The 20,223-nt window shown below is 39.6% G+C and overlaps 1 protein-coding gene across 1 annotated transcript in view; it reads left to right on the forward strand.

Moving 5' to 3' along the window:
* LOC102815921 (methionine-R-sulfoxide reductase B3, mitochondrial-like) overlaps positions 1-19,936 on the forward strand; it is a 194,164-nt gene extending 174,228 nt beyond the window's left edge. Inside the window, exons 6-7 of the mRNA XM_006859608.1 lie at positions 4,296-4,393; positions 19,766-19,936. Of these exons, the coding sequence (XP_006859670.1) occupies positions 4,296-4,393; positions 19,766-19,936 (269 nt within the window). The remainder of the gene's footprint in view (positions 1-4,295; positions 4,394-19,765) is intronic.
* The last annotated feature ends 287 nt before the right edge of the window (positions 19,937-20,223 follow it).

The following is a 20,223-nucleotide window of genomic DNA, read 5'->3' on the forward strand; positions in this document are numbered from 1 at the left end:
TATATATGGTGAGGGAATCAGTATCATTTGTTATTTATTAAGTGCTCTGGAGTTGGTTCCAACTCATAGTGATGCTGTATAGGGTTTCCAAGGAGCAGCTGGTGGGTTTGAACTGCCATCCTTGTTGTTCTCACTCCAGTGCTGATCCTACAGTGCCACAGCAGGAGTCTCAGTGCTCCGTCGGCACTATCATCATTTGCTTTCACCCAGAGGTCCCTTAAGTATAACAGTGCAATGATCAGGCATGGCAGCACACATACTTCTTAGAACCTGCGTTGTCCTCCCTGCTGGGGTGACCAGTGAATGACCTCTTAGCTTCTTATTGAGAAAGAAAAGGGAAAATAACTGAGGCCTTGACTGAAGTAAAAATATCCACTTAACACCTGTGCAACCTTGGCAGATAACTTAGCATTTTGTACCTCCTCCTTTTTCCCTCCCTCAAATCCCTGTAAAGTCTAGTGGTTAGCTTATCTTCATGCTTCTCCCATCTTAAACAAATAATAAAGCCACTTTTCTACTTGTTAAGTGTGCCATCGACTTGCAGTGATTCTGTATAGGGTCTTCAGGGAGCAGTTGGTGGGTTTGAACCACCAACCTTGTCTTTAGCAGATCAGTGCTGACCCTACAGAGCCCTCCCCCAGGACTCATCTACTTACATAAGTTTAATTATAGTGATTGAAAGAAGTGGGATACTGCAGAAAGAAGTTATCATTGATATTTCCTAACCGAGTCTGTAAAAAAAAGAAGAGTGTGACTGTAATTTTATTTCTCCATTGTGGGATTCTGTGATGTACCACAATTATTTATTCCATTTGCTTGTTTAAGGTGTATCAGGAATCAATTTAGTAAACATTTGTGCTGTGCCTTTGTGGTAGATACCACGTAGGCAGTGAGAACTTTCAGTGAATGGGTTCAGCCTCTGCCTTCATTCTATCTAGTCAGGGAGGAAGGCATGAAAACAAACATCATAAATGCACTGTGATAAGTAGAACAAGGTAAGTATGTACGCTAAGTTTCAGAGGTAGTAGAGAGGGGAAACAGACACACACATGAGAGTAAATCATAGTATTGGTACAAAATCCTAGTCAGCTTTATTAAACAAAAATATTAAATTGTTATGGTATTGTTTCTCCTCATCTCCTTCATCTAGATCTTCATACTTCTGAAGACAGTGTTTCCATCTCTCTAACTCTCCCCTGAAGAATTCTGCACTTTTCAATTTACATGACATCAAAACAGCAGTTTTGGCATCCTCAAAGGACTCAAATTGCATTCCTTTACAATGCTCTTTGAGTTTGGTGAACAGAAGGAAGTCCTAAAGGGTAAAGTAGGGGCTGTAGGGTGGATGGGATAAGGTTTCTCAGTGAAATTCTCTTAGGAGAGCCCTTGATACCCTCAAAGAATGAGCAGGCGCATTGTGATGGGAAGTTTTCTTGGCACAACTTTCCTGGCCTTTTTCTCATCTTCTAATAAGCCCTCACCACCATCCTATGTCCTTTGAGAAAGCCTATCAAGATTACTCCTTTGGATTCTAAAAAAAAATAATCTCTGTGACCCCTGAGTTGACCTGTCTGCCTTGAATTTAACTGGCCCAGAAGACCTCCTTGGAAGCTACTGCTTTGTTTGGACCTTGCTTTCTGGATCATATTGGTAAATCTAAAACTCATTCCTGGTTATAATTTGTTCCATAAAGTTGTGTTCCTAACGTCAATCTTGCTTAAAAGACATCTGATGAAAGATCAGTTCTTTGAGCCAGCTGATCTTTGTGCAACATTTTTCTTTCTTGAAGACATCCTAACATGACTTCTTGTTATAGGTGCCATTGAGTTGGTTCGTACTCATTTTGATCCTGGGCACAAAAGAACAAAACATTGCCCAGTCCTCGCCATCCTCACAATTGTTGTTACACTTGAGTTCACTGCTGCTGCCACCCATCTCGTTGGGGTTTTTCCTCTTTTTTACTGACCCTTCACTTTACCAAGCATGATGTCCTTCACCAGGAACTGGTCCCTCCTGATAATATGTCCAAAGTATGACAGACAGTCTCACCACCCTGGCTTCTAAGGAGAGTTCTGGTTGCATTTTTTCCAAAACAGATTTGTTTGTTGTTCTGGCAGTCCATGGTACTTTGAATACTCTTCTCTAACTCTGTAGCTCAAGTGCATCAATTCTTGTGTGGTCTTCCTTATTCGCTGTCCAAATTTCACATTGCATATGACACTATTGGAAATACCATGGCTTGAGTCAAGCTCACCCTAGTCCTCAAACAGGACTAAGACAAGTCTATTCCTGAGAGAATTTGCCTGCAGTCATCCACTGATTGTAGAGCCATGTTTAAACTTGTTTTGTTTTAAATAAACTTGTGCATATATGAACTGGAACTCTAGTAGCAATATATATATTTTTAATTTACCCTCACACATTTCTTCAGACCTACTTTGAATTCTAAAAAAGGAATAACGTAAGGGACAAACGTAGCTTTATTGTAAGTTAAAACTTACAATAACAAAACAAAAGCACTCCTAAATCGTTTTACCCATTGAATTAAATGTTTCCCCTTTCCCTCTAGTATTAGTTGCCTTAAACTAGAGTCAAATGAGTTATGCCTTGTGAGGTTTAAAAAGAAAGTACAGGATACTTTTTGTCTTTTCATAGATAAATTTAGACTTTGCTGTTTGAAACAAAAACTAGACTTCATTTTTCAATGTCCTCAAACATCATCATTGACCCTCCTGTCGCTAGCAATTAACACTTCAGTCATTGAACAAAAAACACTTAAATATGCCAAGTAATCATTATTAACTAAGTGCCATCAAGTAGGTTCGACCCATAGGGAGCCTGTGTAGGGTTTCTGAGGTGCAAATCTTTGTGAGTGAAGAAACCCTTTCTCCTGCAGAGTGGCTGGTGGCTTTGAATCACTGACCTTGTGGTTTGCAGTCTAGTGCTTATCCTATAGAGCCACTGTGCTCTCCAAATATATCTTCGACTATATTAAAATTGTATTTAGAATTTGGAAAATAGAAACAATTTTCCTAAAAATATTGGTGAGTCTCAGCATAATCAGTTTTGTGAAATATCATATAATCTGGTAGATTATGGCTTGCCTGGTAATTTGTAGCAATCTTGAGTTTAACTAAGAAATTGGAAAGTACTTAAACTGACTATGAAAGCTCTACTGGTGATTACTGTGAGGCAGGGAGTCTGGGGAACTTCTTATAGAGGGTTGACCTGAGCTAATTTGTTTTGTTTGAAACTAGAAATCATATTGTTGAAGTTTGCATGCTGTTTTCTTTCAATAGCTGTATTAATACAAAGCATCATGTTTTTAATGGGCTTCCTCCTTTCTGCAGGAATAAATTTGGCTTCTGGAAAAAAAAGAAAAAAAAAACATACCAGCGATTCTGCAAAATCACACCTCTTTCATCATTGTAGGGATGCAGACTTTAGTTCAGTGACTCCAGACATATTTTCTGGGAACATGTAAAAACGTACTCAGGAGTACTGAACATAAAACCCGATTGTGTACTCATAAACATTTGTGCAACCTTATGGTCCATTTACCATTGTGTTTCTTAAACCTGGGTGTATATTTTAAAAATTGTTAGAACTAATGAAAATTGGAACAAGATGCTATTTGAAGGAAAGTACTACTTCAAGATGCCTGAGAAATGCTGTTTTGTGAATTTCTTCTAAGAAGTGAACAAGCCTCTTGCTCATAATACAGACAGAAGCTATAGTTTCTAAATGCCCCTGCCCAGGAGATTAAAATAGAGACAATAGGATATTGGCCTTTTATATTTTAGTACAGCGATAACCCATTCAAATCAAGTATTGAAAAAACATGTTTCCTTAAGAGACAATGAACTGTTGTAAAAGTAACAGGTAGTACATTTAGTTTGTGATTTGGAAAACATCAATTCTGGGAGACCCAAAGTGCCGCCTGAAAGGACACATGGTGACTGTGGAGACAAGAGGGAAGAGGTGGTGAGAGAAAGCTTTTTAAATTTGGTGATGCTCTCCACTAAACCACTGGATGGCCTATATCTCATGAAACGTAAAATCCTAATGTGACTATAATCTGAATCTGAGGGAAAGGTTATTCTTAAAAATCATTACGCTGTTGCAAAATATATTATCCTTCAAGTTTGACCTTTTTTTTTCAGGTTGAAAAAGTTAAGCACGAGTCATATAGTAGATATTTCCATTCTTTGCTTAGTGTCTCTTTAAAACTGCATCATAACCTATGGCTATGTAACTGTCCTCCCATTTTTACTTCCTTTGCCTCTCCTCCCCAGGTTGGCCTTCGTTCCATGATGTGATCAGTTCTGATGCAGTCTCCCTCACCGACGACTTTTCCTACGGGATGCACAGGGTGGAAACAAGCTGCTCTCAGGTCAGTTAACCCCACCTGGAAACAACACTCTGCTCATGCTACACTGCAGACATTTCCAAGACTCCTGATTGTGCTAAGTGCAACAACTAAGGCCAAGAGACCCGTCTCACAAGAGGGGCAGACAAGCACATGATGTCTGTATGCTGTTGTGAAGTGCCATCATGTCAGTTCTGAGTCTCAGCGACTCTATAGGGTTTCCAAGGAGCAGCTGGTGAGTTTGAACCACCAACTTTGTGGTTCAAACCGACCTTGAGTGTGATACCTATAGTGTGATACCAGGACTTCCACACCATAATGTCTATATGAAGTCCTAATAATATTTCAGTATCCCGATTTAGCATGTTTAGTTAAATGTTAGTCACTGGCCTCAGTACTATTAAACAAAATGACTGGTAGAAAACAATCTTCAATCAGTTCAGTACAGTGGTGGTGGTGTGTGCTGTCAGGTCGATTCCAACTCATGGCAGCTCTTTATAGGGTTTCTGAGAGTGGCTGATGAGTTTGAACTGCTAACCTTGCAGTTTACAGTCCAGTGCTTATCCTACAGAGCCACACCAAGAGTGGGTTACTTTTAAGACATATGCAGATTTCCTGTGAGCCATTCATCAATGACTTTCCTGGGTGGGTGTAAAGAGGGAGGTAAACCTGAAGAGAGGCTATAGAAGGCAGACTATCTAAGGGCAGAATAGGAATATGCAATAAGTAAGGTAATTCCTTCTTCACTTCTAGTTTAGAGACCTCGCCTCATTTCCAAGGTGGTTCTGAGTAATTCATCCTACTCTGCTCTAAAAAATTAATGCTTGTTCTAAGGAAAAACTCAGCATGAATTGATGACCACAAAAGCCACCCCCCAAAACCAACTGCTGCTGACTAGATTCCAATTTGTTGCAATCGTATATATAGGGCTTGTTGTTGTTAAGTGCTGTCAAGTTGGTTCCGACCCATAACGACCCTGTATAAGGTTTCTGAGAAGCAGCTGATGAGCTTGAACTGCTGACCTTGTGGTTCAAAGCAACTTTGCTGTCCAGCACATTAACCCAAAGCGCCACACCAGGACTCCTATATAGGTCATATGGGGCTATAAATCTTTATGGAATCTGAAAACCTTGTCTTTCTCCCTCAAAGTAGCTGCTGGGTTTGAACTGCCAACCTTGCGATTAGCAGTCCACTGTTTATCCTATTCTACAGTGCCACAGGGTTGAGATGGAGGCAAAAAATATGGGTTGAGAAAGAGGCAAAAATAGTTACCCTTTCATCCTCCATCTGGAGACTTGAATCTGAGTGTATTTTGGGCATAAACCCAGAAATTGTCAAAATTGAAAAGAAATGCATAAACATAGATATCTTAGGCATTAGTGAGCTAAAATGGACTGGTATTGGCCATTTTGAATCTGTCAACCACATGGTTTACTATGCCGATAATGACAAATTAAAGAGGAATGGTGTTGTATTCATTGTCAAAAAGAACGTATCCAGATCAGTCATGAGGTACAATGCTGAAATTGATCAAACATGTAATCAAGATGTATTGTTCATTACTGGTGATTGGAATGCAAAGGTTGGAAACAAGAGGAAAGATCAGTAGTTGGAAAATATGGCCTTGGTGATAGAAATGATGCTGGAGAACGCATGATAGAATTCTACATAATCAATGATTTGTTCATTTCAAATACTTTCGTTGTGCATAGGGTCGCTATGAGTCAGTACTGACTGGATGGCACCTAACAACAACAACAAATATGAGAATTACATTCCTCTTAAAAAGCAGATTTTATGTTTTCTTTTGTTGTTGCTCAATATTATTGTTCTGACTCATAGTGATCCTATATAGGGATTCCAAGGAATAGCTGGTGGATTTGAATCTCCAAGGTCATTCTTGTTGCTCAGAAACAAGTTTGTGCTGTTGGGACTCATGCTCAAGGGATTCTAATGTAATTGGCCTGGAGTTAGGCCTAAGTATGAACTTTTTTTTTTTTTTTTTTTTTAAGCTTTTATTGTGAATTGAGTAAGTGAAGGTTTACAGGTAAGATCATCAGTTTACATGCAACAAGTCATTTCAATCCCTTCCATGCACCTTCACCTAACAGTATTTACTTCTATTGCCTTTTTTTTTACGTACACTTACCACATGAAAATATATATTCATTTAAATTTGCAAAGGGTGCATTTTGAAAGCTAGCCTCCTGCCTGCAGGTACACTGCCTGTCTCAGTCCTTGGGCCTATAGCCCTCTGCTGCTCTGTCTCTCTATTCCTTCACCTCTGCTACCATCTCTGTTGTCACTTTTCTGGTTAGGATCCCTCGCTCCTCCCATGCTCTTCCCTATTGATGGTCCTAGATGTCAGTTCTTGAAATGACAGATTAACTGCTCCCCCTTTTAGTTACACCTTTTCTATATTTATAATTGTGACCATTGCCCTTAATCCTGTTAAAAGTTACTCACAATTGAATTGTAAAATCCTATCCCCATCATCACCAGACCCATCTGGACAAGAGGGAAACTATTCAGTGGGGATTCTGTCTTACCCATCTCCTTCTGACACAAAGCCCCCTCACAAAAGATTGTAAGCCACATACTTCGTGCCTTCATAGAACCCCATTTTTTATATTTGAAGTCTCAGTTGCCCATTCCTATCAACCCAGTGTACTGAGAAGGCAAGCTTGATCCTTTCAGTTGGAATTTTGGGCAACTTCATCTGTAAGCAAAGGTCCAGTTCATCAAGCTGTAACAATTTACATGTGCTCCCTGTATCAAAGTTCTTTATCTTAACCTGATCAAATTCTAGTCAGCAAGCCATTCAAGCTAGGTCAAATGGGTACTACCTGAAAGTTTGGGAGTTCTTGCATGCCTCCGTCTACTTCAGACCAGCTGGCCACTTCATTCTTAACTCTAGTCTTTAGGCTCCAGAGTTTACACATCTCCCTGAAGTTCAAACCAGCCAACCCTTCCTCTTCAGGTCATTGGGCATCTGTGGAACGTGGCCAAACTCAGCCCATGTCTTCATTTCTGTATTTCCCCCACTTCCACTCACAAGTTGACCAGAGTGGTCATGAATATAAGCATTTTAAATGCTCCCTTTGTGCTTGTTTGGCTTCTGACTCATAACAACCATATGTACAACTAAACGCAGTACTGCTGAGTCATACATCTTCTTCAATATCATTGCTGTGTTTCAACTCATTGTTGTAGCCCATCTCATTGACGGTCTTCCTCTTTTTCCTGATGCTCTACATTACTAAGGATGACGTCTGTCTCCAAGGACTGGGCCCTCCTGATAACACATCCAAAGTACTTGAGATGAAGCCTTGCCATTTTCACTTATAAGGAACATTCTGGTTGTACTTCTTACAAGTCAAATTTGTTTGTTCTTCTGGCAGTCCATGGTATATTCAGTATTCTTCCCCAACACCATAATTCAAAATGCATCAATTCTTCTTCAGTTTTTCTTATTCATTGTCCAGCTTTCACATGGAAATGAGGTTATTAAAAATACACTGGATTGGGTCAGGGGCACCATAGTCTTCAAAGTGGAATCTTTGCTTTTATACACTTTAAAGAGGTCTTTTGCAGCACATTTACCCAGTGCAATACATTATTTGATTTCATGACTACTGCTTCCATGGATATTGATTATGGATCCAAATAAAATTAAATGATTGACAATTTTAATATTTTTCTCCATTTATCACGATGTTGCTTATTGATTCATTTGTGAGGATTTTTGGTTCCTTTTCTTCTTGGATCAACTATCAACACTCGCGGAAGTAGCAGTCAAGAGATCAGACGACGTATTGCACTGGGCAAATCTGCTGCACAGGAACTTTTTAAAGTATTGAAGAGCAGAGATGTCAGCTTGAGGACTAGGGTGCGCCTGACCCAGGCCATTGTGTTTTCAATAGCCTCATATGGATGCGAAAGCTGGACAGTGAATAAGGAGGATCGTAGAAGAATTGATGCCTTTGAGTTGTGGTGTTGGAGGAGAATACTGAGGGTGCCATGGACTGCCAAAAGAACCAATAGATCTGTTTTGGAAGAAGTGCAGCCAGAGTGCTCCTTGGAGGCCAGGATGGCTAAGCTTCGTCTCTCCTACTTTGGACATGTAGTCCGGAGGAAACAATCATTGGAGAAAGATGTCATGCTGGGTAGGGTGGAGGGTCAGAGAAAAAGAGGAAGACCCCCAATGAGATGGATCGGCCAGGTGGCATCATTGATGGACTCAGGGGTGGCAGCGGTGGTGAGGTTGGCCCAGGATCGAGCATTGTTTCATTCTGCTGTGCATGGGGTCGCTATGAGTTGGTTCCGACTCGATGGCACCTGACAACAACAACAACAACAACAACAACTCTATATTAAAGTCTACAGTCCTTAATCTTCACTGCTGAGTGCTGCAAGTCCTCTTCATTTTCATCAAGCAAGGTCACGTCATCTTCATATTGCAGGTTGTTAACGAATCTTCCTCCAGTCCTGATGCCATGTTTTTCTTTATATAGTCCAACTTCTCAGATTGCTTGTTCATCATACAGATTAAATAACTATGGTGAAAGTATACAAACTGAATGCACATATTTCCTGATTTTGAGTAGTGTAGCTCCATTGTTCTGCTTGATCAGTTGCCTCCTCTATGTACAGGTTCCACATGAGCACAATTAAATATTCTTTGCAATGCTATCCGTAACTTGTTATGATCTACACAATCAGTTGCCTTTGCACAGTTAATAAAAGACAGGAAAACATCTTTCTGGTATTTTCTGCTTTCAGTCAAGATCCATCTGAGATCAGCAATAATATCCCTTGTTTCATGCCTTCTTTTGAATCCAGATTGAATTTCTGGTAGCTCCCTGTTGATACACTACTATATCCATTTTTTAAAAATTATCTTTAGCAAAATTTCACTTGCAAGTGTTTTAAATTATATTGTTCGATAATTTCCATCATCTTATGACTCACCTTTCTTTGGAATGGGCACAAATGTGAGTATCTTCTAGTTGGTTGGCCATATACCTGTCTTCCAGATTTCTTGGTATATGCGTTGTGTTCCTTTGTTGAAACATCTCAATTGATAATCCATCAATTCCTGGAATATTTGTTTTTCAGTACAGTTTGGACTTCTTCCTTCAGTACCATTGGTTCTTGATCATATGCTGCTTCTTGAAATGGCTGAATATCAATCAATTATTTTTAATACACTGACTGTGCATTCCTTCTCTCTTCTATTGATACTTCTCTTTCAATGTTCTTGTCTATAGAATCCTTTAGTATTGCAACTCAAGGCTTGAATTTTTACTTCAGTTCATTCAACTTGAGAAATTTTGTGCCTGTTATTCCCTTTTGGTTTTCTAACTCCAGGTGTTTACCCATTTCATTATAATATTTTATTCTGTCTTCTCAAGCAATCCTTTGAAATCTTCTCTTCAGATCTTTTACTTTATTTATTCCAGTCACATTAGCTACTCTATGTTCAAGAGTAAGTTTCAGAATCTTTTCTGACATCCATTTTGGTCTTCTTTTTTTCTTTTTTGCCTTTTAAATGACCTTTTCCTTTATTCATGTATGATGCCCTTGATGTCATTTCATGACTCATCTGGTCTTTGGACAGTAGTGTTCGGTGTGTCAGATCTCTTCTTAAGATGGTCTCTGAATTCAGGTGAAATGTGCTAATGGTCATACTTTGGATCTTGTGGACTTGTTTTATTTTTCTTTAACTTTAACTTGAGCTTGATTATGAGCACTTGATGGTTGGTTCTGCATTTGGCTCTTGGCCTTGTTCTAAATGATGATATCATGTATTTCCAAAGATGTCAATTTGATTTCTCTATATTCCATCCAGTGAGGTCTGTGTGTGTAGTTGCTGTTGATTTCATTGGAAAAAAAGGGTATTTACAATGAATAATTCTTTGATTTTACAAAATTCTATCATGTGATTTCTGGCAGTAAAGCCATATTTTCCAACTACTGATCCTAATCTTTCTTTTTACAACTTTCACATTCCAATTACCAGTAATTATCAGTGCATCTTGATTGTATGTTTGATTAATTTTAGATTGCAGATGTTGGTAAGAATCTTAAATTTCTTTGTCTTTGGCATTCGCTAACATGGCGATTTTACCAACATCTGCATAGATTTGAATAGTCATATTAACTAGTCTTCCTTGTAGATGAATGGGTATTTTCCTTTTACTGACAGCATTATATTTCAGGATAGATCTTGAAATGTTCTATTTGAAGATGAATGTCACACTGTTCCTCTTCAATTTGCCATATCTGACACAGTAGATTATATAATTGTCTGATTCAAAATGGCCAATACCAGTCCATTTCAGCTCACTAATGCCTAGGATATCAATCTTCAAATGTTCCATTTTACTTTTGATGACGTCGTGTATTCTGTGTTCCTATTTTAAAAGGCTGTTTGCTGCTGCTTATTTTCATTTTGAGTCATAACACATCATAAAGGTCCTGAACGCTTTACTCCACCTACCTCATTAAGTTCTCTATTTTGAGGAGACAGCTCTTCCTCAGTTATATTTTGAGTCCCCTCCAACCTGAGGGCCTCATCTCCCAGCACGGTACTAGCCAATGTTCTTCTGCTGTCTGTAAGGTTTTCATTGACAAGGATTTTCAGAAGCAGACCACCAGGTCTGTCTTTGTCTGGAAACTCCACTGCAGCCTGTTCAGTATGGGTGACCCAGATAGTCTTCGACATACCGTCTGTTATTTTGTCATATTGTGGTGGCTTGGGTTGTTGTGATGCTAGAAGTTGTGCCATCAATATTTCAAGTGCCAGCAAAGAATCTATGATAAGTCTCTTAAGTTTTTTAGATCAATATGAATGTTCTCAGTCAGACAAATCAATAGAAAGTTAAATATTTATCAATACATAATATGTTTTAAAAGTTAAGTCATTTTTGGTAAAGCCCTAAACCTTATTAATTTGTTGCTGATGACAGGTCACATATTGCTGTTGATTAAAGATACCCATGTGTTATAGTGGGGTTTTGGACTCACAACCCATCTCGCTTTTTCTTTCTTTTTTTTTAAAAAAAGTTTTTATTATAAATTGAGTGAAAGTTTACAGTGCAGATCGTCAGTTTTACATTTAACAAATCATACATATACTTTGTTTCATTATAATGATTATAATCCCCTACATGTACCATCAATTAACAGTATTTCTCTCTATTCATTTTAGCTCTTTTATTTTTTTCAAACACTCAGGCATATATAATAATTTTCACCACCAAAGGGCACATTCTGCAAGCCTGCCTCCTGGCCACCAGCTCTCAGTCCCTCTCTTTCCATGAATCTAGAGTCCTCAGCTGCTCCCTCTCTCCATGTCCCCATCTCTGCCTCCATCTCTGGTGTTGCTGCTTCTCTGGATAAGATCTTGCAATTCTGCTTGTGCTCTTCTCCCTTGATGGTCGTAGAGCCCTCTGTTTCTGGATTGTAAGATTAACTGCTCCCCTGTTTTTTTTTTTTTTACAAAACTTCTCCCTTTACAATTGTGACAGTCGCAATTAGTCATGATAACAATTACTCACTGTTAAATCATAAGAATCTTATCCCCATCTCTTTTTACCAGACCCATCTAGACAAGATAAAAATTATTTATTGGGGACTCTATTTTCCCTCACACACTCTTAACCTAAACTCTCTTGAAACTTTGTAAGCCAGTCACTTTGTGCCTTTATCTCCCCCTCATTTTAGGTAGCCAGTGTCTAAGTTGCCCATCCCTATCTGCCCTGTATACAGAGGGGAAAACATTGATACTTGATGTGAACACTTCTTCCCTCTCTGTTGGTATTTTGAGCTACTGCCTCCATGAATATAGGCCAAGTTCATCAAATTGTAGCAATTTACCCTCGTTCTCTTTATTAAAAAAAAAAAAAAAATGATCTGCCTCTACTCGAGTTCTGATTATCAAGCCATCGAGGCTAGGTCAGTTGGGTATTATCTGCAAGTTTGGGTGTTCTTGTGCTTCGCCCCTCACTTCAGTCAGCTGGATGCGTCACTCTCAGCTCTAGCCCTCTGTGACAGCTATGTCTTTGTCCATGGGCTTAGGTGTCCCCAGGTCTCACCAGACCAACCAGCCCTTTCTCTTCTCTCGCTCATCTCCAGGTCAGCGGGAGTCTATGGTACGCGGTTGAACTCAGCCCATTTCTTCATTGCTGCCTTTCCCCCTCTTCCACTCACCAGTAGACCAATGTGGTCGCCAGCAAGCTTACATGCCTGCTCTTTTGTCCCCTTTGATTTTCCGTCTTAGAGGGTCTCGATTTTTCTTGATCTTTCAGTAAAAGCATAATGCTAAACTGGTGACTTCACAATTATTTCCTTGGGAAAAGATTAATATCACAAGCACAGAGGAAAAGAGCCCCTACTTACACATAAGTGTCTTCAATAACTGGGGAAGCAAACAGAATACTACTGGCAAAGTAAATTGCTTTTCTTCTTAAAACGTTTCTCCTTCCCATCCATCCTGCCCCATGTGCCCAGGTATAAAATCCATGTTTTGAAATTGCTTCATCTTGTAGATTAAACACTTAAGGGAAAATGACATTAACAAAGCCCAAAACATCTATGAGTAGCAGGGAGAAAACCCTCTAGGACAGTTGGAAATAAATATATCAGTGTAGAAATATGTAACTGTGTTGAATACACTGTGTTTCTTACACACACAGTTGAGAATTGTAGTAAAATTTTAAGGAATTATGTTAAATTTGATGCTTGATCACATGTTGTTTCAGAGGAGGGGATCTTGAGGAGGGTCCCTTTTTCCTTGTTCTCCACAAGTTCTTTAGTTGCCAACTTTTCTGAGTGGAAGGCTTAGGTTATAAAGGATTCTTGTGGGAATTAAAAAGTTTTTTCTTTTGGACATTAGTATATGCTTCTTCAAGATGATGGCTAGACAAAATCAGCTAGTGTTTGTAGTTTACCTGTAAAATAAAGAACCATTTCAACACAGCTGTCACAATGTACAGCTAAGATTCTACCCTGAAGGAAATCATTAGCAGCAGGTTTCAGAGATTTCTTCATGGGCTAACCAGTTTGTTTCAGTTACAACCAGGTGTGCTGAGAGAGCCCAACACATTACCAGTTGGCTAGGGTGGGGAGGCAGAGCTTCCAGGTGGCTGCCTCACTGACAACTTCCACTTATCATTCCGGCCTCCCAGCTTCCCGTCAGGGGTCGTGATCGTGATGTGCCATGGAGTTGGTTCCGACTCATAGTGACCCTGTACAGGGTTTCCAAGGCTGTAAATCTTTACAGGAGAAGAAACCCTCATTTTTCTCCCACGGAACAGCTGGTAGTTTTGAACTGCTGACCTTAAGATTCACAGCCCTATTTGTAACGACTACACTACCGGAGCTTCTACAGGGCAAGGGTAGAAGTTGGAAAAACTAGGCTACCTGTGCATTCCCCTCCAGGGGAGAGCCTTCAGGGCATGTGCACTTTTAAAAGAAATCGATAGACCTCTCTTCTGAAGACTTGGCTGTACCTGGGAGGAAGCGCAAATGGCATCCTGTGGATGACCCTTCCCTCAGACAGAAGGCTTGCAGTGATGGAATGCAGACAATGGGTGGGCCTGTAGGTAGTGGCACAGCATGAATGGCCACCTTTTTATGCTTCAACATGTTGATCCTTTTTCAGTAATCTAAGCTTGGAGGGCATCTTCCAAAACACCTGGTAGCAGACAAAATGAAGTCATCACTATCTTCCCTCGCCATTCTCAGGCCATCTATTTGATTGCAAATGATTTTTGTTACCTTTTTCTTACTGTAATTGCTCTGCTTTACCTTCTCATTTTGCCTACATTAGGGGTATATCTGTAATCATTGTCTCCCTTTATGTTAAACCAAAATGCTAATTACAAGTTAGCAAATTAAACTGTAAATGGAAAACCAATTCAGTTCAAGGGATTAAATTGCTGTAATTTGGATTTAAAAAAATAATTGGGGAAATGAAGACCATATAACATACTCCCCCCCTTTTTTCTTCAGTTTATAGGTTGGGTGAAAGTTGACATGCAGAGCATATTAGTTTTCCACTCAACAGTTGATACACATTTTGTTTCCTGACGTTCAGTTTCAATCTCTCTTCGTAGCAGCAGTTGTCCCACTTCCTCACTGGGTTCCCCATTCCATTTGTCCTTTATTCCTGCTCCTTTCTGTCTCCTGAGCTTTGGTTTGGGGCAGGTGTGCCATTTGGTCTCATATTGTTGATAGCATTGAGAAGTACATCCCTTCTTGCATTTGTATTCACTGTATAGGCCTTCTGTTGTTTGGCTGAAAGTTGATTACTAGGAGTGGTTCAGTGTGAGGCTTGAAGGGTATTTAAGGGCCATAGTCTATGAGTCTCCATCAGAATAGTAAGTCTGATTTTTGCTTTCGTTTTTTTATGCACATAACTTATTCTTAAATGGCCTCAAGTATGTCTTTTCTATGCTTAATGTTTGGAGACTTGTAAAGAGAACTGTTTTCTAAGTATGCCCAAGAGGTGATTAATAAAAGCAGAATCATTTATTTTGTCCAGAGATCTGTATTCTCTTGGTTTTACCTGTCTGAGGTATCATAATACCCATAATACCTCTCAGATGCCAAGTGATCAAAGTGCCAGAGCTGAATGTGAGATCAGTAATTGTACACACACCGGCCACTGAGCACACTCCTTCCTGCTGGCTGACCCACTGACTGCTTTGGCAGGAAGAGATGGGTGCGTTCCTGGGTCCCATTGGGTTAGCATAGGCACTTTTACTGGTGCATCTTAGCTGCTGATGCCTGAAAATTTGGCCTTGATTATTTATAGAAAGGAAAAGTGGTCTGAGCTGTCAGCCTTGATATTACCTAAACCTACATAGAATGTGGTAAAATAATAAGAGATTTGTTTTCTAGGCCTGTTTCCTATTTTCCAGGTAATAGATCAAATCAGTTTAGGGTTCATTTTTGGTCCTTTAGAAAGCTGACACAGTATGCTTGTTGGCAGTAAAATAAGAATGCACTTTTAACAGAAGTACCATCTAGTCCAAGTTGCTGTTTGTACTATTCATTAATAACTAAGGTGCCTTGAGATTTGCTTCATACTTTCAGGAGGGACTTCTTTCCTTTGTAAAGGGAACCCTTCCTCTTCTCTGTCATCATCTCCATTTGCTAACTTAGCCCCATTGTCAGTTGTCAATTTCTTTCGCTGTAATTTATCTTTCATGTAAGAAGAATCAATAAATCATATATGAGAGCAAGTTGAAGAGTAGACACTTTCCTCTGTCCACACATTGCCCGTTAAAAGGGAAAGATAGTGAATTCATGTTATATAGATTATATTGAGGCAAAAATGATCTACTTGTATATATACATAAAGGGTAAATTATTCAGTTAAGAAAACAATAATTTTATGGACTGCTTGTATAAATGAGGTGTATACAGAAAGTGGTTCTACAGTCTGTTTATTGGGTATGTACGTGACCAGAAGGGAGACAGTCATTTGAGCACAACTTTTAAAGTCTGCATTACATTCCTCAAGAAAGTTACAGTTTGCTGTCCTTTCCAAGAATTAGAAATGTAAAAAGTTTAAAAATAATAATGATAATTTGCATGCTACTTCAATTGTGAATTGATAATAAACTGTTTTCTTCCAGAAAACCAAAATTTGGACCTAAACATTCCTTTTACATTTTAGACAGTAAGCAATCTTCTTAGTAAGTCAAGAGAGTAAGGTTCTTTAAGCACTCTGTTTTACTGCTTTTAACTTCTGGTAGCGTTGGAATTAAAACAATGTCAAAGTAAAAAATATATATATATACATATATATAGCTGCAAAATCAGTCACTTTTATTCAACAAACATAAGAAAATGTGAACTGTTGTTTCTCAACATAGTCTCCACCTAGGTCTATATACTTCAGAAGGTGTTTCCATCTCTTTAGCTCTTTCTTTAAAAAATCTATGCCCTTTGCTTTATACCACATCAAAAGGGCAGTTTGGGTATCCGCAAGGGAGTCAGGTCAAGTGATTTTGTAATATTCTTTGAGATTTGGGGACAAAAAGAAGTCAAAGGGGGCAAAATTAGGGATGTAGGGTGGATGGGGTAAGGTTTCTCAATGAAATTCTCTTAGACCAGCTTTCGCTTCCATCAAATATGAGCAGGTACATTGTTCTGCTAAAAAAATAAAATTCCTTAGCATCACTTTCCTGGTGTTACTAATCATTAGTGAAGTTTTCAATTTTCTTAAAAAAACAACAACAGATTGTTCTGTGCTCCTCAGGAAAACCTATCAAGTAGATGATTTATTAATTCTTACATAAAAGATAAATTGCAAGGTAAGAAAATAGGAATTGACAGTTAACAATGGGATTAAGATTCCAGATGGCAATGATGCAGGAGATGAAGTGTTCTCATTACAAAGAATGAACTAAAATCTCAGTTTCCCCACTGAAAGTGTGAAGCAAATCTCAAAGGCTCCCTAGTTACTAATGAATAGCACAAAACAGTCACTGTGACCATCTGAGCTGACCTCTCTGCCTTGAATCTAACTGGCCCGGCAGATCCCCTTGGAAGCCACTGCTTTAATTGGATGTTGCTCTGTGGATCATATTGATAAATCCAAGACTCATCCCTGGTTGTGATTCATTCCTTAATATCATCTTCATTAGTTTCAACCTTGCTTAAAAGACTGATGGAAAAATCAGTTCTTTGAGCTAGCCGATCTTTGTGCAATGCTTTTGGCATCCTTTGAGCTGAAAGCTTAGATACTCATTTAAAAGTGAAAATGCCAATCCATGTGGATCCCAACTTCAGTAGTTATAGCATCATGGTAATTCTATGACCTTCTGCCAGTGTCTGGGCTTTAGCTACAGTTTCTTATTCACTGAGGTTGACAATTTTCCCTCTCTTAGCTCATCTTTGAGGTCTTCCTGACCTTCCTTAAAACACTTGACACATCTAAAAACTGATTTTTAATGTGGGGCAGCATTCCTATCAACTTGTTGAAAAGCTTCAATTATTGGGAAGCTGTCCACTTGAGTTTTGTTGAAAAACTGATATTAGCCCTGACTTCAAAATCATTTTTTTTCCATGACACAAAAAGTATCCTACCCCCTTCTTTTAAAAGATACCCTAATGAAACTAAGGCAAGTGTATTATTGAGAGAACTTATCAGTAACCATCCATTGATCACAGAGAATTGTTTAAACAAGTTTTGCTTGGAATAAACCAGCATGTGTGAACTTTAACACTAGTAACAATACTTGTTTTGTTTTTTAAGTTTTTATTGTGAATTGAGTGAAAGTTTACAGGGCAGATCATCAGTTTTACATTCAACAAATCATACACCTTGTTTCATTACAGTGATTATAATCCCCTCCATGTACCATCAGTTAACAGTATTTCTCTCTATTCGTTTTTGCATTTACTTATTTTTTAATACGTAGGCATATATGATAAGTTATACCACCAAAAGGCACATTCTGCAAGTCTGCCTCTTGGCCACCAGCTCTCAGTCCCTCTCTTCCCATGAATCTAGAATCCTCAGCTGCTCCCTCTCTCCATGTCCCCATCTCTGCCTCCATCTCTGGTGTCACTGCTTCTCTGGATAAGGTCCTGCATTCTGCTTGTGCTCTTCTCCCTTGATGGTTCTAGAGCCCTCTGTTTCTGGACTGTAAAGTTAACTACTCCCCCATTTTTGTTGCAAAACTTCTACCTTTACAATTGTGACAGTCGCATTTAGTCATGATAACAATTAGTCACTATTGAATCTTAAGAATCTTATCTCCATCTCTTTTTATCAGACCCATCTAGACAAGATGGAAACTATTCAGTGGGGACACTATCTTCCCTCACACACTCTTAAACTAAACTCCCTCTTGAACCCTGAGTAGCAAAACTTTTTGACTTACTCTTATATATATATCTCATGTTCTTCCCCAAATCTTGACACTTCCCTCTGCCTAGAATGCTGCCTTCCAGATAGGCACTCCCTCACTTCCTTTAGGTGCTTTTCCAAAAGTCAGCCCTGAGCCCTCCCCAGGGTTTGTTGTTGTTGTTAAGTGTTGTTGAGTCGGTTCCCACCCATAGCTACCCTGTATAGGGTTTCCGAGGCTGTAAATCTTTATGGGAGCAGAACGCCTCATCTTTCTCCTGCGGAACCGCTGGTAGTTTCGAACTGCTGCCCTTGAGGTTAGCAGCCAGAGCTCCCTGGCTACTGTATCTAAAATGTCAACGCCCAACCATTATACTTCTCTTTTTTTTTAATCTTAGATTTACTTCTACCTAGAATACGTGAAAGCTCATGTATTTTCTTGTGTATTGTTTGTCTTTCCCACTAGATTGTAAGCTCTCTGAGGCCAGAGTGTAAGACAGTAATTGTTAAATAAATGAATGGTAGCAATTACCCTGGCCTTTGGTTGCATTGTTTATAATGAATGAGATGTTTTCAATCCCATTTGAATGTGGTTCACCAAGGTCTCTAGTTCTCACACCCCTGTCCCCGCTGAGAGGGAGGCAGTGTGGTCCGTATGGTACAGGCCATGACAATTAGCAGTTAGCACAGGCTTTATTCAGTGAGCCAGTCTTACTGGAGACATTTCTCTGGGCTGGGCTTTTAAATGCTATAATAACCATGCTTTCTTCTGCCTAGTCTCTGTGCCTTTTCTCCTCCCTCAGCTTCAGGAATAGTTAGTAACATGGATTTTAGCTAAACTTTATCCTCTCTCCACATATTACAGTTCTTTTGGCTAATGAAGCCAGTGTAGCAGTTCACATATCAGAAGTCAGAAAAAAGAACTGTGTGGGCTAGAGACTTCCATTTGCTATACTTGCATCCCTGGTGACAGATGCAAGGCTCTGTTGAGCCTTCCCATCGCTTTGCTGGGTTCCATGAGCATTCAGTGCTTGTCTGATGTTAAGTTTTACTGCCCATGAAAGCAAACATCACCTCTGTCATGGCCAGTTAAACAGTATCTTTTACAGTGGACTTCTGCATATCTGAAACCCACCCACCCAAAGCCAGACGTAATGCCGGGCTCGGGCTCGGGAGAGAGCTTATTTTGCCATGTTTCTTACAAGGGAGATCAAGGGTCGACTCAATTCATAAAATTACTGCAGTCATTTTTCAGCTGGCTGAGAGACTTCACAGATCAAAAAATACAGTGGCTGCTAAATGATTTCTGATATGCACAATTCTAGTGTTTCTTATTCTCAGCATGTGGTGCAGAGCCTGCCAGAAACCATCCTTGCTACTATTGACAGGCGGATTAGAAATCATCCTCATCCTCGATGGTTTCAGTCATTTCTCTCCAGACCAGTTATCCATTTAACTGCATAATGCCACTTCCTCTCAAAGTCTGCTTTGTACATGCTTAGCCCTTATGTTTCGCTCTTCTCTTTCAGTGCGGTGCGCACCTTGGGCACATTTTTGATGACGGACCTCGTCCAACCGGCAAAAGATACTGCATAAACTCGGCTTCCTTGTCTTTCGCTCATGCGGAGAGCAGCAGTGGTGAAGCAGCCTGCGCGGGCAGCAGCCCAGCCCCCGCCTCGCGGGACAAAACAGAACTGTAGGCTGGAGAGCAGCGGGAACAAGTGTTCTTAGCGCACAGCTTATTCAAAACAACTCAAAAGCGTCTATCTTAATAGCGATATTTTTTCAAAAAATATAAAGACAGTTTTGTGCAGTTTGCTTTTTTGTTTTTCAATTTCTTTTGCTTAAACAGAAGAGGCCAGGCCTCCCACCTCTTTTGCTACTGACTCCATCAGGAATGGTTCATAGCTTTAGTGAACAGAGACAGCCTTGTGTAGCTTCTGCACAAGCTCTCTAAGTACCATTTGGCATTGTTCAAGTCCCATAG

Source organism: Chrysochloris asiatica, unplaced genomic scaffold (assembly GCF_000296735.1).
Source record: "Chrysochloris asiatica unplaced genomic scaffold, ChrAsi1.0 scaffold00033, whole genome shotgun sequence".
NCBI lineage: Eukaryota > Metazoa > Chordata > Mammalia > Afrosoricida > Chrysochloridae > Chrysochloris > Chrysochloris asiatica.